Genomic DNA, 25928 nt, shown 5'->3' with positions numbered 1-25928 from the left:
GGGGGGGGGGGAATCATATTGCAAGAACAGAGAAAGCATGCTTAATCTCTCTTAACTTTGGGCACAGTGTACGTGAAAACTACTAAATCTCACTGAAAAGTAATGTACAGGAAGAAAGAGCCTGGGATTTAGAGGAACATAATAATCCCAGAGGGAACCAAACAATAAGGTTGTTTCTCCCTGCGATTCTTTTTTAGTGATATTTTACTTAACAAGGGACTCAGCCCTATGACTGCATCCTCACTCCGGGATCCCTGTATCTAAGGGGTCACCCTCTGAAGTAAAAGGAGGTCTGCCCAACACAAACAACTTGGCAATGCAAGGGGCTTGGATGCTACAGTTCAGAACACCCACTTCAAAGAAGACCCACCAATGATGCTATCGCTCTGTGAGAACCAGAAACAGTAAGAGCTCGACAATGATTGTACATCAAACCTCTTAACTGACTATAAAAAACTCAAAACAAATACTCTCCATGTTAAGTGTCCCTGAAAATGTGCAAAGGCTAAGTTACGTTGTGGATACCATTTCCAAAGTGGCCAACTCACATGGTCAAGGGATACTCATCGAGTCAGCAGGACTTCAGCACACAGGTGTCTACAGTGGGACATCTGTCCTTCTGAAAACGTAATACTTTATCTGACTTGAGAACAGTGTGCGACACTTTGAACAGTTATTTACTAGATGGGCTAGGATTAGTCATTTGGTCAAACAAAGGTCAAATCTGTAACTAATTTTTGAAAGACCAGAGTTTCATCTTAAGTGAGAGAGATGTGACAGTGATGCTTGATTCCAATTATGCCAATTAATTATGAGCAGCAACTTTTAGGGGAAAGTAGCATACTGGTTGGCTGATTATACGCTGATCATAATATTACCAACTCATCCCAATATAACTGCTATTCTGATAATGTCGTCATAGATGCTACAGGAGTGTAAGTTGTAGTAGCCGTGCTGGTCTAAGGACATAGGCAGACAAGGTTCTTTGGGCGAATCTGATATCTTTTGTTAGACCAACTTAAATAGTTGGGGGAAAAAAAATTAAGCAAGTTTTCGGGTTTAAAAACCCTTTGTCGGGCTGGGGAAGTTTCTGCAGTTGGTGTGTGCTCTTCCTGGGTGGAATGAAAAGTAAAGAAGCCAGAGGCTGGGCTGGTCTGTATGCAAGATAGGCAAAAGTGTTATAGAACTTTTATATATCTTCATAGATGTTAAGAAGATGCATAAAAGTTCTGATCCTAAGTTCTGAGCCTAATGTTAAAGGTTAAGGTTTTTCCAGAAAGCCATACTGCAAATAATCCTGTGGAATATTTTCAGTGCAGAAAATGGGACAGTACCACTCTGAATAATTCTGAAACAGAGGAAGGGGTTGATCTTTAGAAAACAGAATACAAAAATCGATGTGACTATTATAAAACAGGTGGAAAAAACAGCTAAAATGTAAAAAGTACTTCAACAATAACAATGACAATCTCCTTATCCTACCAATTTAAAACATGTTTTTCAGAGCCCTACAACTACAGCATTTGTAAACCTGAGATGGTTTCAGCTACCTCTCCACTGGCACTGGTGAGACCCCAGCTGGAGTAGTGTGTCCAGTTCTGGGCGCCACACTTTAAAAAAAGACGTGGATAACCTTGAAAATGGATTCAGAGAAAGGCCACAAGAATGATTAAGGGCCTGGAGGACAAACCTTATGAGGAAAGGCTAAAACCTGGGACTGTTTAGCTTCGGGAACGGAAAAGACTGAGGGAGGACTTGGAGGCCATCTAAGTATGGAAGGAGTGAATATCGAGCTGGGAGAAAAACTGTTTGCTAGAGTGCCCCAGAGAAGGACAAGAAGCAATGGCCATAAACAGAGGATGGTTTCAGTTTGGATGAAAGAAAGAACTTCTTTACGGTAATGGTGACCAGAAGCTGGACTAGACTTCCCAAGGAGGTGGTGCAGTCCTCAACCTTGGAGGTCTTCAAGAGGAGACTGCATAGACACTTTGCTGAGATCATTTGATCTCAGTGGTATTCCTGCCCAGAGCAAGGGGGTTGGATTCAATGATCTTTCAAGGTCCTTTCCAGCCCTTAATTTCTATGATACCAGGAAGCCAAGTTGCTCCTAGGAATTTCAGCAAAACCAACGTATCGTGGTTTTTGAGCCAGAATAACAGAGCTGTTTGTGAGTTCACAAAGCAAAGAATGAACCACCCAATGGTTATTTTTTGGGTCTGGAAGAAGGATATTTAATATTTAAATACAAGAGAGGTTGTCTTGAAGAAAGTTTCTTTCACTTCCATTAATTCACTTCTCATTATTTTTTTTAGCATGTAGATTAAGTTAAAGTGGATTAATCTGAAAGACTTCTTGAATATGAAAACAGCAGTTATGCAGGCCTGAATTTACACCTAGCTTTTACTTAAGTGTGAAAAAATTACCTCAAAACAATAAGTTATTTGGAGTTTATAGGTATAGAAAATGGTACTGAAGCAAAACAAGTTAACAAAAAGATTCTCTCTGTAGTATTGCTTTAAGACACTTCAGAGCCTAGGTTTCGAAAGTAAACGCCTTAATATTTCGCTCTCCAACAGGGAGAAGTAGCAGTGGTGCAGGCTTGCCCTGGGCTGCAAGGGGAGGAGGGGGAAAACGGCAGATACAATCAGCAGCAGCACACAAAAATCAGGAATTGAAGAAGTCACAAATATCCATTTGATTAAAGTCTGAGTGAGCTGAAATGAAAATGTTAGTGCATGCCAGAATGAAAGTATGAATTGAAGACATGAGACCAACATGAATGGCAAGGGCAATCCAGTTTGTTTTAAGAACTTGGACGTTTCTAAGCCACTGTAAGCATGACACACTAAGTGGTAGGAGCTTCAAAAACCAAACAAACCAACCAACCAAAAAAACCCACAACCACCCAAAAACTGATTTATATTACTAGATTTTTCTTACTTTTTATAACCAAGATACAGTTTTATTAAAGTATCCGGCTTCAACTCCACCTCATCAACATTGGCGTTTTCATCTTCCAAAACCTATACGAAACAAAGAATTAATAAATATTCACTAAACTTTTTCTATAAATTAAATATGCAATGGAGAAAACTTACCAATAATTTTGACTTCAGTAAGATCTGTAGAACTTGTGCCAAGATATCCTACAAGCAACAGAAAAAACTGAGCAATACAAGCTTAACAATATATATATATATATTTCTTTTCTCAAGCATCAGAAGAACTGGGATTCTCGTGAGGGGTGTCAAAGATGCCGCTCACAGGCCAGATCCAGCGCACAGAGTTGCTCCATCCTGCTAGACGACTGGAAGTTGGGGGAATGGCCAGGGAGAGGCAGAGCTTGCCACAGCACAGGGGGCCCCTGGATCCTGCTGGATTTGGCCACCTGTGTGGCAAGAGGGCTACATAGCCCTACTCACCTTCTGGCCTGTCGCCACTTGAACCACCATGCCCAGGCTGCCATGACTTGGCTCTGCCGTCCCTGGACCTCCCGCTGCTGCTCCCAGACCCATAAAGATAGCATTGAATCCTGCCATCATTCCTAGACCTGCTGGAGATGCCGGCCCTGCCGATCCAGCCCAGAAGTTCAACCCCCACCTAATATAAACATTAAATATCTGGAATGATTCTCATTTTAGATTTCATAACTATGAAAAACAGATTTTGTGGAAGGTAACCTTAAAAACAGAGAACACAGATGATTTAGTTCAGTGGTTCTCAGCATGTTAGACTCAAGGCACCCCATGGAAAATGCCAGGTCTTAGCTTTCACTTGTTTTATGACTATGGAAAAATAGACCAATTCTTCTGCTGGAAAGACCTCAGCAAGACCACAACAGGTCAGAATATTTTCTTATTTGAATGGAATTTTATTTGTTATCTCTGGGTTTATTCTGTGAATCATGTCTAGGTGTTTGAACAGCTAACGGTGCTAATACTGAGTGAAACTCCACAAGGCCCTTAAAGGATCTTGCGGCACCCTAGTTGAAAATCACTGCTTCAGACAGTGAGAACTAAAGCCTGAGGACAACTGCAAAGCATACAGGAAGCATTAAAGACAGCTTGCTATAGAAGGTTAAAGACAAACTGAAACTCCACATTGGTTTCAACGTATTCTATGTCAGACCAACAAGTTCCTCAAAAAATAGCTCTTTTCCCCACAAAACTGTACTGACATGCAGGAAAATAGCTACTCAGACTTTTGACTTCCCATTTGCATGAAAATTCTCAGAAAGTGCAACATAGCAGATTTCCAAATCCAGTATTTCTCAGGCCACATCTAGCCTGGGAATCTGCCTTGGCTACAGCCAATGGTGGAAAGCCACTGAGGGCCTGTCAAGATGGTGCAATGCAGTGCCATGCACAGGTCACCAAGATAACCAAGCGTTCTGGGGACAATACTGTCATGCATGCATTATACTGCACTGACAAACCTTGTGGTAACTGTAGTGGGACATGCAAAGCTAATACTTGCAACAGTTATTTGAGTTTCATGGAAGCATAAATTTCATCAATGCAAATGGTGGCTTTGTCTGCTTACAACATAAGATTTTCCTTAGGTACAAATGGTACCATAACTAGGACGACCAACCACCCAAGCCTTGGGTGATGACCAAACAGGAGCAGAGGGGCAACAGAATAGGGACACGAGGCTCTGACAGCACAGACTGAGAGCAGTCCTAGTTGGAGACACTGCTACTGCATGGGGAGGTGTTGGGCTTCACCCTCTTACAGCTGCTCCTTCAGACACTAAATTAAGGTTTTTATAGTATCATTAGGTATACAATTCAGCAGCAGCTGCCAGATTAACTCTTGTAGACAGGTTACAGACAGACCTCCTCCTGCTGCAGTGGCATCTCCCACACGTGGAGGGGCTTGGAAGGGGAATGGGAAAGGCTGAGGCTGATAAGGGGGAATTTCTGTTCCTGCTTCATGCAGTCAAAGCCCTCAGCCCTCTGTCAGGTACACCTCCCTGTGAGCCCCTACTGTCTCAGATAAAACTATCTGCTCCTTCACCCCTGTTCTCCAGCACTCAGCACATCCTCCCTCGCCTTGCCCCTTCCCACCCTCCAGCACTGCCCAGGGCACTGGAATAGTTAGCTATGCCTCTAAGTGCAGCTACATCAGCGTGGCTGGCAATGAATGTCTGTACTACAGGAAAATCCTCAGCAAAGAAAAGAGAGCAGTTTCTTATTAAGAACTCGGTTTGCTGACTAGGAATCACTTCACCCAACATGCACTTGCAGACCCTATAAGAACATACTAGCAAAAACGCACGTGCCTACTAACTGCTGAGGGGGAAGACGCGTATTTTGAGGACACAATAAGAAACCTCTTTTCCAAGCAGATGAAATGAGCCATGTATCCGTATTTATCAGTTCTTTCATGTTTTGTTTTTGTTAAAATATATAGAAGATGGGAGAGTCTCTGAAAAGAATAGTAAAGGGAAACAGGGAATAACCCTTCTCATAAACAGCAATTTCAAACAAACCATAGTGGAAAACCAATATATTGCTGCAGAAAAGGAAGGATTTAGTGAGCAAATCTAAAGGCTTAAACCAAGGATCAATGGTCACATATACAAGCTTCAGGTTTCTTCAGAAACTACCAAAATGAAACTTAGGAAGTTGTGACTGCTGGAAAGCAAAGTTTACCCAAAAAGCCAAACTGCTTTTGAACAGTTCCAACCTTGTGCACCTCGTCCCATGATACCAGCACCCTGAACCCCATGACAAAGATTTTACACTGTAATGGTAATACAAATCTCATGTAACACAAGACAAGAGTAAGCAAGACACTACCATTTTGATCTGAGTACTGTCCGTCAGTTGTTGTACGGTATAAGCATCTTCTGTGTTGTACTGCAGCAGGATTGCCATCTGGAATGTTGATGCCTTCCAGATCCCCAAAAAGAGAAAGGAAAGGACAAACATAAATTCTAAGTGAATAAAACCATACACGTTGGAGAGCTTTTAAAGAACAATTGTAAAACTTTTGAAGACCTGATTTTTCACCAGAGTTCAGGTCCTACACAGGTCCTAAAAAGAAATGGACACATTTTCCAGGTGGAAATTCCAGGTTTTGAGTACTGCTTATAGCCTGCCCACTTTTCATTTTACATAACTGAATAGTAGCTGAACTCAAGTGTGTCCATGCCTTTTTTCACAAATGGAAAAAATCAATATTTTGCAGAGTTTAAAAAGTGGTTTTCCTTTCCACTTTTTAGCGACCTTAAAATTTTGAACCCAAAATAGTTACTTCCTATTTCTTTTCTCAATCCAGGGAGCAGCCAGGTTTGGTTTCATCAACGCAGGGAATCTCAAAAAGGCCAAGCCCTAACTTTGTCTCTTCAGTCTCACTGTACGGGTCATCTGTGCGCAAACAATTTATATTAGGAGTTTCCAAATTCAGTTTCTCTGCACACAATAGCTCAAAGTAACTCATTACAAAAATATTTCTTTACACTTCTTCATCCCCATTACCAAAACAGCGAGAACCTCACATTGTTTAAGGTCTACATCTTCACAACATCCTTTTGAAGGAAAGAACTGCTATAATCCCCATCTAAGAGATGGGGAAAGAGACAAAGTGAGGCTAAGCAACTTGCCCAGGCAACAGAAGTGAGTGGCAGACAAAGAACTGAAGCCCACATCAAAGACACCCCAACTTTGTCTTTGGACTATTTTCCCTCATAATCATCACATCCCTTCATTAATGAAAAGTTGTTCTCACCTGTAATGTGTATCTATTTTTGAAACAGTTGGTAACAAGTTCCCCTTTGGATAGCTGATACAACCAAGTTAATTTTCTTCCACTATGACGACTGGCATAAAAAGCTGTAAATCTCTGATAACTACGTTCCAACTGTTTAAAACAAAATAAAAAAATCAAAACAAAGACACCCAAAAGTAAATGTTGTTATTGTATTTCCATTATAAAGAGACTGCTAAAATTTACAGCTTGTGGAACAATTTAGATTATCTGCAGTAACATGCTTTCCCGGAGGCATAGATAGGAAACAAATCGCATAAGAAGTTTTCTTTTGTGATAATTTCGTTTTCAAATGTCATCTGCAAAGGGAGGGGCGGAGAGAAGGAAGGTGGAGGAGACAGGACAATATAACCTTCTTTCTTGTAAGCATTCGATGTGTTAAGGCAAGAATGGTAATTTACTTCTATCCTCTTTCATCCCCTCTTGACTAGGCTGAGGAGCAGTTACTACTAGACATCTAGTGATAATGTCATCTCAATAGTTGTTAGAGATCTGGAGTGATTAAGAGGGGTAAACCTATTCTTAATGAAAAGACAACTTTTAAAAAGCTAATATCTATTCTATTTCAGTGACTACTAAACACTCTGGAGAAAAGTGTATCTTGATTAAAGATTCATTAACATTATTGCCCCTTCAACAGGGCACAAAAGTTACGCATCTTATCCCCGCCCCCCCTTCAGGATGTTCTGCAGGAAGGAAGACAAGACTTGATATTACCTATTTATAAAATAATAAAAAAAAACCAATCTTGCAGAACTTTTTTTTTTATACGTCATAAAGGAGGAAAAAAGTTCACACCAATTTTCTCTTTATTGTACTTGTTTATAGGACATTTTAAGACAAGGGAAAGGTTTCAAATACTGACATTTTATGGCAGGAAATACTTGACTGGAATTCATTTTTGGTCATATTGAACAAAATGAAGAGCTTTCTATGTAAATGGAAACTTTTGTTTAAAAGGCAAATATGTTTATCACCTCACCTCAGAAGGAAGAGCAAATGTGCAGGACTGCTGAAAAGGCCATGAACCAGAACTCAAAACCTGTATGCTGAAATCCACTGAAAAAAAAGAAATGCACATAGATTAACAGGCTCTTCAGCTGTCTTCTCTACTGTACTACAGTCTTGTCACATGTGTAGCATGGGAGAGGCCTTCCCAAACTGGAAAGGGCTCTGTACTACTCAAAATGACACAGCATTAACTTTAACAACAAAAGAGAATAAGCATTACACTGTTTAGAGCATTTGGTTAAAATTAAAGACTCCCTACAAGATAAAGATGAGGTTGAACAGTGTCAGATTTAGACTTATTGTAAAGATGAATTCTGAGTTTCCTATCAGGAGTGATCCATACTGGGTCAGATGAGAATGGTCCATCTAGCTCAGCGTCCCATCGCCAGCAGTGACAATAGTAGATTCTTTAAAGGGAGAGAATATGAACAGGGCATGCCTTGAACGATCCATCCCTTAGCATCCACCACCATAAATTTTTAGGGATATCAGACTGTTTATGTAATAGTTATTACTGGACCCATCAGTCACAATTTTATCTAATCCTTTTTAAACCTGGCTATCCTATCTGCCTCTACAACCTCCTGTGACAGAGAGCTCCACAAGTTAACTACATGTTGCATACAGAAGTTCTCTCTCTTTCTTCTTTTATACTCATCTTCTACTAATTTCAGGTGGGGTCATCCCTAGCGTAGTATTCTGGGACTTGGTGAATAACGGTTCCCCTATATATTTTGTCCATACGTTTCAGGAATTTACTAGACATCTGTCATATTCCCCCTTCAGCCTTCTCTTTTCCAAACCAAAGTCCTAAGACTTTCGATCTCTCCTTGCATTGCAGCTGCTCCAATACCCCTGATCACCTTGGCTACCCTCCTCTGTACCCTTTCTAATTTAGCTAAATCCTTTTTAAGAAGTAGAAACCAAAACTGTAGTGTTCAAGGTGTAGGTGCACCGTGGATTTTATATAGTGGCAGGATGATGTTTTCCACTTTGTTTTCAATTCCCTTTTGAATGATGCCCAACATTTTACTGGCTTTTAGAGAACTATCTGCAATAACTCCAAAGTCTCTTCCCTGAGTCCAAACAGTTAATTCATAGCTTAAGGTATGAATTGTGTAGGTTTTCTTGTAGGCTCTCCTAATATTCTAAAAAGAGAAAACACAGGACTTAAAACAAAAAAAAATTGTGTGCAATTATTTAATTAAAGGCCTTCCCAAAAGTGTACTAAGGCAACTTGGGGAAAGTCAGTACATTTATATTATAACAGTAGTTAAATACGATGTGAAAGTGGCACACAGTAATGTAGTTCAGTGTATATCAAGCAATTACTCCCATGTACAGGGATTCCATTTCAATAAGGAACAGAAGTGAAAAAGATCTTTGTAGCTGAAATCAATCTGGCTATCTACTGAGCAAAAAAACCCTGCCCTTTTCAGTACTATTCCTACACAAGCCAAGATTTTAATTAAAGGCAAGAACAAGTAATAAACACACATCTCCTCTATCATAACAAAGGAGGCAAAGACAGGATTCTACTTAATTTAATAGCTACCCCAACTGTGAGCGATAAAACAAAAGAGTCTGCTTATAGCAACAGGCTTATGGTGCAGTTGGAACATGTGAGCCAGACCCAAAAGCTGCATTTGAAGTCTAAGCTCAAGATTTAATCATTCCAGTTTTCAATGTTATACAAACCAAAAAATTTCCCTCATGAAACAGCCATTTCCTCACATATTTAGAATGAAGCAGCAGTTTGGCTATTCAACAGTAACTCAGCTTCCAAAATAAGGATATTAGGTTAAATACTTACGGTCTAATGGTTCTGAATTGGTCAGGTGCTTTTTAAATTGCTCATTCAAATCCTTGCTTACACCAATATCTTGGAACATCCTCTGAAGTTTGGAGGTGTACTCAAAGCCACAAGCTTGCTGTAATGAAAAAGCACAGCTTTACCTACCGGGCCATGCATTTCAACATCACGACAATAAACTTAGCAAGAAATACAGGATTCTCTAGTACGTTTCAATTTTCTTAAGAAATTTATAACATCCAGTTCCCCCCTGTGAAAAATCAGCTTGAAGTACTGATCTTGTGTAGTGTTTTTCAGAGCTGTGCTGCCACCAAAAGTGTAGGGACAAAGGTATTACGAAGTAAAATGAAAGCTTACAGAACACTGGCCACTTCTACACAAGATGCTGACTGCGCAGTAGCCTGATGCTACTGTGCAGTAGCATCATGTGGCAAAAACCATGACGCAACGCTACTGTGCAGCAGGGTGACAAAAAAGGTGTTTGCTGGCACTATACTGCACAGTAACGCGGGTACTGCACATTTATTTTGTACTTCAGTGTTTATACAAGCACTAAATAAATGTGCAGTAATAACCGCGCAGCAGCATCTCATATAGATGTGGCCGCTGCCAGGAATGTAATAGCCCCCCCAGCACAAAAGCCTACGTGCCAACCCTTTAAACTACAATGATGAGAATGGAAAGTTATGGATACCAATAATTTACTTTTCCTTCAAAAAAAAGCTGTACAAAAATAAGCTTTCATCATGGTTGCTCTAAGCAGAAGCACAATGATGCAAATTATGAATCTCTCTCTCCTGGGATTTTACTTGGCTCAAGTGTCAATGATGGATAAGGGGGATGATACACTATGTGGTAAACTGGGGAGCTAATATTACAGTTGTTTATTTGGACAGGAAGACTACTTTAAGTTTTTATTTAACCAGCCAAATACATTGACTACGACCTCTCAGGGATTAAAAGCAGCAGACAATCCAGCTTGATTTCCATACCAGATGTTTAAATAAAACCTGCATAAAATTTCACAGCATGCTCCAATACCTTCCTAGCCAGTGTTAAGAGATTATAATTTGGGAAGTGTAGAGTGAAGTAATTAGGGCTGAAAGTCTTACCTTCAGTTTAGAGATCATGCTTGCCTCGGCATCATCACTGGCACTGTTCTGGTGTACAAGTCTCTTTGCAAGCATTTTAGCATAGAACTTTTGAAACACGTCTTTGTCTTCAATGTATTTGAAGACAACCATCTGGAGAAGCCAAAACACCTTCCGATTAGAGGAAAATACCTAAAAGTTCATACTTATACAGAAGTCCAACATTTATTTCACAGGAAGTATCAAGTTATTGACATAAGAAATATGTTTTTCAGACCAAGGTATTTGGCAGATTAAGAATGTTAATAAAAGCTAAAGTCTTAAATAAAAAAGAAACACTCTGAAATATATGGATTTTTTTGTATGTTCCACAATAGTCTGAGATAATCTGATGTTGTCTATGGTGGTTAAATGTTTGTACAAAAGAAAGCTGTTTATTTAAGAATCTTACCACTTGATTAAGTGTATCTTCTAGTTCTGCTTCTTCTGGATTTTTAGAGCTGTAATCAAACAAGTGCATTGTTTTATGTTATTTGAACAAGCTTATGATTCTTAAATTATAAATCCCATTTGTATTCTAGACTCATGATATGGCAAGCACGGGGGGGGGGGTAAGCAAAGACTGGCTCAAAAATCTGTTTTCATTTCAGAGTTGTAACCTATCAGAGATTCTTCACAGAGGGGAAAAACAGTATTGCCCCATCCTCTCATTAAAGATGCAGTGTAATGCAATGTGCATCATTCTCTCAATTACACTGACTGAGGCACTGAATGCAAGCAGTAGATTTTTTAACCTGAAACTCTCTGTACTAAGGGAGAGCACAAGAGACCTCTGTGTAGGACCCCCACAATAGGAAAGAAACAGCCACATACAACTATAAACTTTTTTTCCAGGTACTCACTATAGTCTTTCCTTAATAGTCTTAAGTTTATGTATTCTAAGAGGCTGTTCTTATACCTGTAGTCGCACAGTTGAAAGAGTTACACAGACGAATCTTGAAACTTAAAAGCTAAGAACAAAACAATGTTTTCCCCCCTACATCATCTTCCCATCAAGTTTATCTCAACACTAAAACTAGAGCAAATAAATACTCATAGGCTAGGTTCATACCCTGGGCTTGAAGACAAAACCACTTTACCATCCAGTGAAAACCAGAGGCTGTAATAAAATCTTGGCCTCTTTGAAGACAGAGATAATAAAGGTTGCCCATCACTTCCAATATCATTACCAGTACACCAGAAACTTTATCAACTCATTTCACAGGTGGCTAAATAACTTGATGGCAAGTACTGAGTGGGATGTTGGGTGGGAATAACAAGAGTTCAGGACAGGTTTTTTGACTTGTTTGGTTTCCAATGAGAAGGAAGGAACAATAAAAAAAGAAAAGATGAGACAAGAATATTAACAAAAAGCAAAAATACTTCTTTGTTCTCTGATTTGGAAAAAAACATGAATTATTAACCTTTCCAAGATAGTGAATCTGCATTGTAAATGTGAAAAAACAAAGAAAGAAATGTTTTTTAGTGAACTAAAAATAAAATTTGAAGTGTTCCAATTCAAGTTCTGTAGAGCTTTTGGGCACTTAACTATATAGTACTTTCTTGCTTGCTTCAAATCGTGTTATAGCTTTAAGAATGAAATACACTTTTGTAAGGCTGCATAGTTTTACTTCACAATTATGATTTCTGTACAAGCAACCTGCAAAAAAAAGTCTAACTGTGAATAACAAACATACCTTTTCTTTAGCAAAGAGTCACAATAACGTGCCAGCAGCTCTGGGGATTTACTGGATGACTGGGCCATTTTTGTTACTGCATTATTATTTATAAACCGACCACAAGCCTGCAAATCACAGAAAAGTGAAACTTAAAACCTCCTTAGACAATGAGATGGAATTGTTACCACAGATGCTAATTATACTTACTTTATCTAGCGCAGCAACAAAACCGGCATCATTATTGAATGCAGACATCACTAGAGCATTATATTTCTTATGGACATCCAACACTGTCTGTACATACATTTTTGGATCCTAAAAGAAAAACAGCTTGTTGCTTGCAATAAAACGCATTAACCTGCTCTTCCTCCTGTCTCCAACATGGAGCTATGCTACTCTTCTTTAAAGAAGATTTACAGAGTGAAAATTAAATTAATAAAGATGTATTTTAAAATAAGGAAACATTCTAAACATCTCTGGGCATTCCAGCAAAAGAAAAAGCAGATACCAGTCAAAAACTGGTACTACTTTGCAATTAGATCTCTAGTACTATTGCTGTAATAGTAAATACTATTATTTATACTATTACTAATAGTAAACACTCTTCCCAAGAGGCAAACTATCATTCAGAATTCCCACAAAGACAACCAAAGTAGCAATCTGAACATGTCAGGTTTCCTTGAATGAAAAGGATTTTAAATGCATTCAAGATCAACATCTAGACTATCAGAATTTGGGGGGGGGGGGGCAAGCATTTCAGTGAGATAACAAGTCAGGGATGTCAACCTTTTGGGCTACAGACTGCATTCAGCTCATGGGGCTTGTAACAAGAGGCCAAAAATTAGGAGGTGGGGACCCACTGGCAGCAGGCAGCAAGTGACAGTGGTATTAACCCCCATGGCTGCTGCCACATCTGGGGACAGCCCACAAGGAACCTCATGGTTTGGATCCAGTCTGCGGAAGGAGATCAGGGGCAGTGTGAGTTTAACACCCCATAATTAAGTTGTTTCATGTCAGAAAGTACATATAAAGTATGAAGAATAGGTGTTTAAGAAAGGGAGGGAGAAGCATTTTCAGGTAAGTAGCAAGGATGTTTTTTAGTGGAAATCAACATGAGAGATGCAAGAAATCTGTGAAGGGAGAGTGGTAGCAGAGAAAGACCAAGAAGTGTGTTTTGGAACCAAGAAATAGGGTAGTGCTGAGAAGGTCTGGGTGTTGGCAAAGGCTAGGGGGTACATACTAATGTCACAAATCCTCTCGACAGCAGGCCAGACCTGTTTAATTTTATCTCTCTTTCTAGGAACTTTCATATTATTCACAGCTAATAAGAATATTAGGTACGATCAAAAATGCTGGAAATATCTGCTGATTTACATATCTCTAAATATACATGTCTACATCTGGAAGTACAATTATATGGCAAGTTCAACTTGAATGCCAATCACCTAACTAAGAGGCCATGTAATTTCCTAAAATTTACAGGAGGCCTGGCCCGCTTATCTTGTGCCCTGTACCTTAACCTTTTTTCTTGACTTACCATTCCTCCTCTCTCCTCCACACCTTCTCCAAATAGCTTAATTCACCTTGTGCCCCTTGCCTCTTGACAACTTGACCCCTTTAGTGCTATCTACCCTTTTCTGACCTACCTTATTCTCAAGTTTAATACACTGCAAACTGTATGCACGTATTATGAACTGCATTCTCTTCAAAGTCTTGTTGCTCCCTTCCTTACCTCTTCTGCTTCCTGTCTCCAGTCCTCCTTCGTAACACTTGTTTACACGAGACTGCAAATACTTCCTCTTTTTCTATTCCTTCCTTTGCCTATCGTTAATTCTTAACGGTGCACATAATCCTCTCTCAACAGATTTCTCTTACGGCTGGCTAAATATACAAGCTTTGTTTTTGGAAAGCACTACGTATACAGTTAGTGCACTACGTAAATATTAGCCTCTCAAACTCTGCAGTTTACAATTTTCCTTGCCTGTTTCAATATTACTCTCACTTGACCACTTAACTTTGAAACGTACCTATTTAATTCCTTATAAAACATACTTGTTTAATCAGAGCACTTCCATAGTGAGAGCAAGCTTCCAGTGCCCAGGGGCTGAAGCTGTTATGGGTCTTTTTGAAAAAAAAAAATCAGATACAATTCTACTTCTCAAGTCAGAGCTCAGCCTTTTCTGTTGATGAAGAAGGATACCCTATTCTCCCCATCTTTCCTTCTACACCAACACATTCAAGTATTTAAAATATAGTATAAAGACATGTGGTCACAAAATAAAACTGCTGTTTGAAGTGGTAAATCTTTAAATGTATTTTGAGAAGGCAGAGTTGAACACGGATTCTTTGGGAGGGTTCTTCCAAGCACATCTGGCCAACAAAAGCAGCATTATAGTTGTGCTGCAGCTATTTTATTTTCAGATTTCTGTGAACGTTTGAGAACCACTTTGTCCCCAAGAGCTGTAGTTGGGGGAAATACATACATGTGTATGATTACCAGAGGCTTTGGTCTTTTACAGTGTGAACCCTTAGCAGACAGATACAAAATTATTGTTGAAGAGATACTTGCATTTAGAGCAGCCTCTCCACATTTCTCAATTGCAGCTAGACCCTGATTATGAATGTGTGTTTCCAAGAGTTTTTTCAGCTCTCCAAGGCCATCCTGGATCCGAGATACAAGGTTATACATGCGTCCCAAGTCTGGAAGAAAAGGAAGCCCATCTCTCTCACTTGTATCAACTGTAGTTTCTCTTCACCCCAATTTCTCTTTTGCATTATTACCAAAGAAAAGGTCTAATATCCATCAACATGCATGTACTTACAAGTATTATTATTAGCAAGTCAAACCATTTACAACTAAAATCCAGACAAAAACAAAAAGGACTAGCACTGAATTGAAGGACAAATACTAGCTAAAAAAAAAAAAATTAAGTATTCAGCTGCAATTTACTTTAATACACTAATATACAAATCTCATGGACCAAGGCAATACAAAAGTTACACACCTCCCTTCCTTCCCCCTTGATTTCTTCATAAAGGCACACATTTGAGAAAAGGTATTATAGGTCCCACAGCTTTATACTTGGGAAAGAAAAGTGCTGATTTTAATACCCAGTCAAACCATTATCTGATAAACATTGCTCACATCTTTAATGCTGGTGAATCTGAATGGAACCGTGGGCTCCATCTGGCCACCCTTTTACATACTGTACTATATAGGCCTGCTCAGATCAGGTCAACCTGGTACATACAGTACTTAACTCTCTAGTCACTGCCTGAAGCCTTCCTCCCCTCCCTTTCCCCCCCTTGATGGAAGACCAACAGGGGTAACACAACCATGGGGAATCAGAGACAAACCCCCCTCCCAAGTGCAGACAAATAGAGTCCTCTGAAAAATTTGCCACTGAAACGTTCTACTGCCTTTGAAAAGAAAAGAAAAACAAAACTTGAAAAGACTAATAAGCTGTAGTGACTTTTATATATTTTTTTAAAGGCTACTAAAAGAACAATCATCAAGAGCAGCATTACAAAACTCAGGCCCTTAATATAGAACGGTCATCTTTGGACCTAACTTAGTCTATTAAACACCTGACAAAAAACAAAATGAACAAAAAACAATAATTTTTCATCAAGACTTTCCACAAACCACTAGTGAATGTCCAGCTTGAAGGAACCCAATTTTCAAAGGGCAGGGGTGACCACCTTCTGAAAATCAGGCCCTTTAAAACTGGGTCTTCAAATTGGACACCCAAGATCAAAGCACACCTAAACACTAGTCATATCTGGAAATCTTGGTCTTACTGACTTGGACCCCTTAGAAAATGCCAGCTCTTAGCTTTCGCTTGTTTTCTGACTGTGGGGAAAAAAAATACAGCAAGCGTGCTGTTGGAAAGAACTGAGACAACAGGCCACAATGTTTTTGCCTGTAGGAAACTGGATTTATCATGCGAATCATCACATGTAGGTTTTTGCACTCCTAAAAGTGCCAATATTGTATGACAACCTGCTGTACCCTGGTTAAGAATCACTGGACTAGACAAATAAGTTTAATGGTAACGATAGAACCAAATTAGCATTCATTAGTAGGTTCAATGGCAGGCAACTCAATGATAATGCTACACTTTGCAGATGCATTCTCCGATTCAGCAGTGTGGGCCTTTCCTGTAGGACCAACGAAAAATGTATTACCCATTACATTAAATAAAATGGATAAATATGATAAGTATTTGGGGGTAGGAAGCAGTACTGCAGAAAGCACAAAAAAGGTGGAGCCTTTAGACCTATGTGGAACAGCAATGACACCAATATGAAAGACATCCAGCCCTTTCCACCTCATCTCTTTCCAGTTCCTTATCACTTTGGCAAACCTTAATCTTTCACACGTATCAAACACAATCAAACACCACATTTTCTGGTTCTTCTACTGCCCAACTCCATTCATTTACAGGAACACAAACAAAGAATATCCCTCACTGCTTCAAGATCCAGGCAAAATCTTTGGAAGACGAGCTGTAATACCATGCGAGGAAATAGTCTGAGCTGTTGCTAGCCTTCTTCCACAAATGATGAGATGTGAATGGCTGAGTCAGGCTGCCTATAATTGGAAACACAGGGCTACATGCTTGCTGGAGCCTTTGTGGATTTACAGAAGCCTCTCCCTTTAAATCACCTTACAGCCTGTACCCAATGAAGATAATTACTTCCTGCAATAAAACGTCCTGATATGCACAGGTGATGAAGGCACACTATATCCTGTATTGCTACTTGCACAGTAGATTTAGCCATTTATACAACACAGCAAAAGGGAGTGGCTGGAAATACAGCACCCCTTACATGGGAGGCCCAAAGGTGGAGGCCCAAACAAAGGCAGACCGCCTAGCTGATGAACTATAAAGATTTCATTGCTATGAGTACATGATTGATAGCAACTTACTTCAGCATGTTAGGAGTTTAGAGTCCGATGCCCTGAGACTCAATTGGGCTAAGTAAAAATGATCTGCAGTAGTAGTTTTCAACCTTTTCTCATTTGTGGACCCCTAAAAAATTTTGCATGGAGGTCCAGACCCCTTTGAATTATAAATGTGGGCACTCACATACTTTTGATTGCTTGTAGTCATCTTTTGCAGACCCTGTAGCCTGCAGTCCCCCAAGGGTCTGTGGACCACAGGTTGAAAACCACTGATTTATACCATTAAAGCTAAATTCTCAGTCAATGAGTTAAATGCAGCTGTTTCGAGCAATGACAACTCACAAGATTCTGGGCCTTAAAATGGCTAAGGAATAATTGCTGTTAGCTGTGCAAGCAGAACCACAAACAGGAAAGAAAGCCCTTTAAAAATGATGGCTACCTGAAAGTTGTTCAGAGTTCTGAAAGCAGAGAACTAACCACAGCTAAAGTAAACTTAATGTATACAGTAGGCGAGTTGGGTAAAAATGCGTATTTCATACATTTAAGAAATGAAATTTATCACCGTAAACGCAGCATGAGTGCATATCACAGCGCTTCTTAGGGTGCCGTAGCACATTGGGGTACCTTAAAATCCCTTCAAGGGTGCTGCAAGTTGCCACGCAGTATTAGCACGGTTAAGTGTGCAAATATGAATCACAAGATAAACCCAGCGATTTCAAGTAAGAGTCCATAGTGTTAAAAATATTCTGGTCTGTTGTGGTCTGAGATCTTTATAACAGAAGAACTGCTCTATTATTTTTTCTGTAGTCAAAACACAAGCAAAAACCAGGAGCTGGAATTTTCCAAGGGCTGCCCTTGGGTCTAATTGAGAACCACTGGCATATTATTAAAGGGCTCACATGACCCCCTAAGTTTTGTAATATTTAAAATAAAATCTCTTGGAGAATCTCATTAGGCACAAACCTGTGTCACAGATTGGGAAAGAAACATTTTCAGAAGTCTTTTGTGAAGTTATTGTTTTATTTTTCAATATTCAGGTTTTTTTAAAACTGCTTCAGTTAAGCAGGAAATATTTTTTTCTAGATTACCTATCAATTAGATTAATTAGCATTAGCTTGTAATTTTAAATGTACATACATTCACCCTTGAAGCTGTGATAATGTATATGATTCTTTAAGTCCTTTGTCCTACTAATCTCATGACTTGTTCCTCTCATTTACTGAAAGATTTCTTCTGGTTATCAATATTAGCAAGATCACCATTTGAAAATGGTTTCTTGGCTGCAGCTGCTGCTTTTCTCAGCTGTCCATCCTGACAGTGATGTAAAAAAACCCAGAAGTCTAGATACTTTTGCAAAAAATAAGCAGGGTGCTGGCCAAGATAATCTTTCATTACAGTAACTGTTGTTAATAATTATTTCTATATGTTAGCTTGGCTGCTTAATTCTTAACTTTCTTCCACAGCTGTTATGTGAATGCCACCTGATCCCGGAGTTTTAATCACATAATCTATCCACTTCTCTCACTTTCCTTTTGAAGCACTTATTTCAGACAGAGTACCCCATCTTCATTTCTTATCAAGATTTAACCTCAGTTTATAACTCACAGCCTTCCATAATCTTCTATGATGACAAGATGCACATAAACTAGTTTAGCTTCCAACTCTGACTGGGTCTTTTCAAATTCTGACATTTACTGGACCTACTGGTTCACTTAAAGCAAGATGCATAAGAAATCATTCTTTTTAGCCATCTATTCCTTAACTTTTCTTCTTACCTTCTATCCTCCAATTTAAAATATTATCTATTGAGAGCCATATTTATTCTATTTGCATCAATTAACAATTCTATTAACAAAAAGAACACCATACTGACTGAATAAACTCTTGTACTCCCAGCCATTTAATCATTTTCCCTCTTTTCTTTTTCTTTGGTTTGATAAGTAATCAATCTACAATTTCAACTAGTATTTTAGAAGCCACCAATCAAATTGCATGGCTTTTTTTAATGATCCATTTGTCACATTCTAAACGGCTTTGCTATTATTATCATCTCTTCTTTTACTGTCAACTTCATCTATCGAGGTAACCATCAATAAAGACACCACAGTTAATATTATTATATACGTGAGTGATATGAAAGGGGCCATCATTTCAAACTCTAAAACTGAAATTTTGATGTCATCAGCTCACCTTCATTTTTGTCAGCATCCAGTAAGTTCTGAAACTCTGTGTGGAAAATCTCCAAGTGTTTTTCAATAAGTACTTGCTCACATTTTCGTGCTAGTTCATCCTGTGTACTCTCATGGAGATATACCTGAACTCTACGTTGTTCCTCCAGAAGACGAGCTTCAGCCTACAGGACAAACAAATACATTTGAAATCAATGAACACAGGTCCTGCAGCTGTGCTAGAAGAGAGATACTCACAAACCATACAGCAGATTCTATATCAATGACTTGTGCATTTAAACACGGAATTCAGCAGCTGTAGTTCTTATGGGAACTCTAAATGTGACCACCTTGAATATATGCAATACTTAATATTAAAAATCTAGGTTGAGAATAAATCTTAGAATTACTACTGAAATGGAAAAATGTCAGCAAAAAATGTTTTTACTATGCTTCTAAACCAGAGAACTTTTCAGAGAAACCTGCTCCACCCAACACCAGCAACGTGAAATTATTTGAATTTTCATAATTAGGCAGAAAAAAAACCCTTTCCAGTGTTCTATCATCATGTGACCCACACAAGCATTGGAGCAGGCTACCTATAGAAATTGTGGAGTCTTCATCTCTAGAAATTTTCAAGATCAGGTTAGATGCATGTCTGGGATAGTTTAGTCAGGGTTGATCCTAACCTGGTCAGGGAGCTGGACTAGATGACCCTGTAAGACTTCTTTAACTTAATGCACAGGATTCGACACAAGTACATAGTCCTCCCAAGGCAAAACCCTAACTGTCACTAGGGAAACAACAGTTAAGTCCAAATGCAGAAATTAATTTCTTTATATAGCCAGCAATTTCTTCTTAGTTGTTAGCAAAATCCCAGAATTCTTTTAATGATTCATCTGTAAGAGAAACATTTGAAAGGTAGAGTCCATTCATCTCCTAAACCTTCAGATTAGCTGCACTTCCTATAAAAGAAGTGGAGGGAGGAAACGGGAGGGAATTCAGACAACTTCATGCAGCATGAACTAAGCATCAAAGACAATAATAGGTCCCTGGCAGACATTTCACTGAAGGCAATCAACTTGTAAATTGTGCCATAAACAGCAACACAACCACACGTTCAGCAGGGCTGTACAAGAAGTTCTCTGACATCACCAACACATGGGGATCCCAGGATCAGGGAACCTCACCCAGATCTGGAACCTTTAGCCTCACTGCCCCACAAAACTTTCACCATGTATGCTGCACACAAGGTTTTTTGCCATCCTGGTCCAAGGGCTCTGAGATTAGCCCCAGCGCTAAGACCCACAATCAGCTGATTGCACATGCACATGACGTCCGGGGGTCCCAGCCAGAAGGCATATTATATTTATTGGTGACATTATCGGCCATACTAGCCAAAAAAGCCAATAATGTTAATTTCCTTTTATCAGTGCTGATCTGATATGGTACTGATGTATCAGTGCATCTCTAAGAGTGAACCTTTCAAATTAGGTACTGTACAAGTACTGTGCTAAATCTATTACTATAATTAGTGTTATGTGCTCATCATCACTGATGATGTGCACAGATATTGATTTTCCAGAGTTACAACAGTTAAGATTATAAACAACATCAAGAATTTGAGAACACATGCTTTAAAAGGAAAAAAACTGATTTCTAACTAGTGAATATCAGGAACATATTTTTTCCCTTAATAGACAGTTATTTCCTATTTGTCTATAGCAAGCTTTCTTGCACGTTCTACTGAAAAATATGGTACAAGCACACGTGTAGGAAATACAGTAACAGACATGACAAGTCCTGTATTTCTCCAGCTTGGGAGATTCTAGTACACATCACTTTCCTGATAAGGAAAGTAAAGTATCAAGAAACATTTAAGGACAGTCAACTTGAAATCCTTCAAATTCTAAAAATGAGTTGAAAGTAATTTCTGATACTATATATTTTCAAGTGCCCTGAAAGTCTGTGTGTTCTTCCATTCAATTTTTCTATTTTAAATAGGATCTCACTAGCAGTTTTCCCATAAAGACCTAGGAAAATTGACTGCTTAAATCAAAGATGTATACAAAACAATAAAAGATAAAATATTTTTTATTGTACTTTGAAGTGTTTCAGTAGTAAAAATCAACCCCAAACTGCTGTTATTTTTAGTATGATGAAATTCCATTAGGAATCCATTTTCTTTTCCATGGCTACTCCGGCCACCCCAGCTAGGGAGCGACACCACTGTTCATGTCCTTCTTGAAATCAAGGGCCCAGAACTGGACACAGTACTCCAGATGAGACCTCACCAGTGCCAACTAGAGAGAATGAATTGTTCCCCTGATTTGCAAATGACATGGCTGTTAATGCAATCCAGAATAATGTTGGTGGGGGGCTGGGGTGGTTTTTTTGGTTTTATTTGCAACAAGAGCATCCTGCTGGCTCATATTCATCTTAAGGTCAACTGTAACCCTCCAGGTCCTTCTTTGTAAGACTACAGCCTATCCGATCATTCACACGTCAGTAGTTGTGTATGCATTTATTCAATCCCAAGTGCATTTGTCCTCACTGAATCCCATCTGATTTGACTGAAGACCATTTATCCATTCTATCCAAGTCATTCTGGATCACAACCCTACCCTCCAGAATTCCCACAATTCCACCTAACTTGACTTCACCAGCAAATTTGCTAAGTGTGCACTCAATCCTATCATCCAAATCATTAATAAATATGATGAACAAGATACCAGATCTAGGAGACACCCCTGGGGAACCTCACTTGATACCTTCTCCCAACTAGACATTGAGCCACTGAGGACTACTCATTGAATACAATGATCCAACCAGTTACATATGCACCTTACAGTATTTTCATCTAGTTCGTTTCCTCAGCTTGTTAATGAGGATGCCATGGGAGACTGTCAAAAGTCTAAGAAAGAACTGCTAAAAGAAGTCTCATAGGGTCATCTAGCCAAGCTTCCTGACCAGGGTAGGATCAATCCTGACTAGCCTATTTCAGTTATGTGTCTAACCTGCTCTTGAAAATTTCTAGAGATGAAGACTCCACAACTTCTACAGGTAGCCTGCTCCAATGCCTGACTGCCCTCAGTCAAAATTCTTCTAAATTTCAAACCAAAATTTCCTCTGCTGCAGTTTGAGGCCAGTGCTCCTAGTTACATTCCCTACAGCCACAGAAAAAAGTCCATCTCCATCCGCTTTACAAATGCCTTTCAGGTATTTGAGGCATGAAAGCTACTTCAGCCTATTACAAATTATATTTCACGGTCACACTTCACAAGGGCAAACAACTTTAATCAGTAGCAGCCTTCCTTGAAGCTTTTCTGTCCAACTCACTTGCTGCCTTACAAACCAGAAATGACAAAATTTACTTCCTCCTCCGATGCTAAAATCAGGGTTACTCTTTCCTTAACTCCTGAAAAAGCAGGCACTGTTATTTAAGCCCAGCTACTTAGTTCTGATAAACTGTGGGGTACTATGCCAGAGCAGAAATCAAACAACAGAGAACAAATTTGTATAGATGATCCAGATTCTAGTCTCACTAAATGTTTTTTTTTTTTGTTTTTCAGGTAGGGCCACATCCTTCTTCTGCATACATCATGAAGACTTCCATCCCATTTAGACTGGTGGCCAGATATGCAGCCTTTTAAGTTTTGTTGGTGAGGTTTCTCAAGCTCAGCTAAGAAAGGGCTTTTGATTTCTATGTTAGACTATCCTTTGTGAGGAGAATTTAAAATAGTGACGATAGCCAAATTATAGCACTGAGAGTCCAAGGCTCAAACCAATTCCTAATAGACATGCATGTTCTTGCTGAAAACTTCCTCTGTCCGTGGAAGACATACATTTACATCTCCACCCTTAAAATATTATCTTTGGAACAAAACCCATTTCCCTTTCTTATATTTTGGTTTCCAATATTCTCTAGGAGGCTGTTATATTCTTTGTGTTTGCTGCCAATCCCCGGTTCCTGAAATAGCTGAATGACCTTCAGACAGCATTTTGGTGTCCCGCAATGAAACAGCTTGGATGAGCTGTGAATTACTGAGATTCCCTCACTCCTCAGTGCTGTACATAACACCCCCTCCATTCTTACATAAGTTTTGGGGAAGCCATTCAGAAGAAAGAAATAAATCAAGATAGAAATAGCATGAATAGCTAATTCAAAAGCTACAGTAAAAGTCAGGACAGGTCCAACGCTGACTGATGCTGGGCACATCTACAAGTTCATTAATCTGCTTTAGGTAACATGTATGGGCCACTGGGTGGGGGGGTCCCCCTGAGGCCAATCATGTCAACTGGGAAGTGGCCACAGTGCTTCACCTGGCACCCTAACTCCTCAGCCAGCACTTGCAGGGTGGACACCAGCGTTCCCACCTGCCCTCCTGCCCATCACTTAAGCGGGGAACATGGCCTGTCAGGGGGTACACCAGGGCTCTTGGGGGGTGCACCCCCTATGCATGATTACTGGCAATGAACATTAAATCTAGTACCTCCATTGTGAGGTACAGTATTAAAAAAAATGTGCATTAACCTACTTTACTGAACATTAGCTAAAGAGCACAGTTTTTTTCTGATGCATTAATGCACATTAAAATAAGCTAATGTGCTTTAAAGCACATGTGCCCACTAAGTACCTATTGCAATCCACCCATACTAGACTATATTTTATTATTTCGCTTTTTTTGTGCAAGATATACAGTTTAAAATTAAGAACCAGGACTACCTCATTTCAGGTGTTAATGAAAGAGCACAAATACTCCTGGACAAAACAGGGAACCTTAGTTCCTAAGGATATGAGCATGTTTTCTTGTGTTCATATAATTGTTTTTCATCAAAAGGGAAGGAGGTGCAGAATCAGGCTAGAATGTGGGGGAATGTATTGCTAATCTATGTAATAACACTTATATAGGAGAAACAAGATTTGTTTATCCTTAAATACTATAAAGCTAACTCAATAGCCAGGCTAGAAGTTGTCAGTCTTTTCCAGCTTGTTCTCAAATGCCTATCTGGGACCCAAGAGTAACTTGTACGAAAAACAGGATAAACTATCCAGGAATTTTAATCTGATTTGTTATTTATTCATGTTATTTTGTAGGATTATAAGGCATCATGAACAGCCAAAACTACAGTTATTTAGTGTACCAATTCCTATACAGAATTCAGTTTCATAAAGGATGGGTTGGCTTTTGGTTGGGTTTTCCGTCAGTGTGGTCTTTTGGACTTTACTTTGAAAAAAAAAAAAAAAGTCTTAAAAACATCAGGCAAATTTTAGTGAAGATAGATTGGTATCAGGAGCAAAGTTATGATTTTAGAATGCGCTTCTTGTTTGGATATACACCTAGGTACTCTAGAATTTAATCCTCCTCACTCTTGCACAAACTTAAGTCACCTTGAAGCAAACTATGACACCATAACATCGTCATCAGATCCAAGGTGCATTAACCTAACACTGATTCTATATCAGCTAAATCTGCTTTTAGAAAACTTAAGGAGAACACTGGTACCCTTGAAGATTAGCAAAATACATATCTGAGGGAGAGTGCATTTGGCAGGTATCAGCTGCTGAAAAAACAAAAGCAAAAGCCACAGAACAGTCATGGATTTGTTTGAACATAGTTTCTGTCCCCTGTCCTGATAGCATACACCAATGCTGATGGGCCACTAGGAAAACAGCTACTGAAATCTCTTCACATTCGGGGGGAAAAAAAAAGAACAAAAGTTCAAACAGAATTTTTACTGACAGGCAAGGTATAAGAAGCCCTGCTGTACACGTCATGTATAAAGCCAGTTTCTTGTACAGAAGCTGAACCACTGAGTTTGTAATTCTAAAGCATACCTTTTTGGCAGCAAATGACATATCTTTAGCATATATGAATATATATAAACTTCCTCTTTTTAAATCTTCCCCATTTAAAGGAGAATTTCAGCATTTTCAATCCAGGTAATAGCATCCAAAAGGAATAAAACCAGGCTAGTTCCAATGGAAACATAGCAAGTTGCCTTTGCTTTACTCAAATAATTAGCATTTTAAGCATTTGGTAGTAAAGACCAATCAGTTATGTTACTGATTACTTCTAACAGACATCTGGATCCAGTAAATAGCTATGGAATTAGTAGCTTAAAATCATAGCTTACCTTTTTCATATATTCTGTGACTGGGTTCTGTTGCAAGAATTCAGTACTTTCTCTTGTATAAAATCTCTCTGTATCAGCAAGAAACTGAGATTCAAAGGATTCTTTATAGACTGTTAGTGTAGGCCCCTTTGCAAATGCATCATCTTCATTCAGACCCAATTCCACTAAAAAAAGCAAAATAACAATTCATTTACCTTCTTTTAAATGGCCTTTTGTACATCCTTTAGGAAGGCCTTTGACACTGTCTCTCACCCCATTCTCAGTAAAAAACTAGGGGACTGTGGTGTCAACACCTACACAGTCAAAT

General features: G+C 39.1%; 1 protein-coding gene across 2 annotated transcripts in view; it reads right to left on the bottom strand.

Annotated features, from left to right (window-relative positions):
• The window catches only part of CUL1 (cullin 1), a 53848-nt gene that overhangs the window by 2692 nt on the left and 25228 nt on the right, over nt 1-25928 (bottom strand). For both annotated transcript variants that reach the window (XM_019539410.1, XM_019539417.1), the window contains exons 6-18: nt 25622-25785; nt 19506-19668; nt 14976-15106; nt 12614-12721; nt 12425-12531; nt 11140-11188; nt 10710-10841; nt 9598-9715; nt 7756-7832; nt 6735-6866; nt 5804-5896; nt 3099-3146; nt 2941-3023 (exon numbers count right to left, since the gene is read on the bottom strand). In XM_019539410.1, coding sequence (XP_019394955.1) covers nt 2941-3023; nt 3099-3146; nt 5804-5896; nt 6735-6866; nt 7756-7832; nt 9598-9715; nt 10710-10841; nt 11140-11188; nt 12425-12531; nt 12614-12721; nt 14976-15106; nt 19506-19668; nt 25622-25785 — 1405 coding nt within the window. The remainder of the gene's footprint in view (nt 1-2940; nt 3024-3098; nt 3147-5803; nt 5897-6734; nt 6867-7755; nt 7833-9597; nt 9716-10709; nt 10842-11139; nt 11189-12424; nt 12532-12613; nt 12722-14975; nt 15107-19505; nt 19669-25621; nt 25786-25928) is intronic.

Source organism: Crocodylus porosus, unplaced genomic scaffold, assembly GCF_001723895.1.
Source record: "Crocodylus porosus isolate Cpor-Errol unplaced genomic scaffold, CroPor_comp1, whole genome shotgun sequence".
In the NCBI taxonomy this organism is placed as follows: Eukaryota; Metazoa; Chordata; order Crocodylia; family Crocodylidae; genus Crocodylus; species Crocodylus porosus.
The sequence above is the reverse complement of the archived record's forward strand: the minus strand, read 5'-3'. Positions and strand labels throughout refer to the sequence as shown.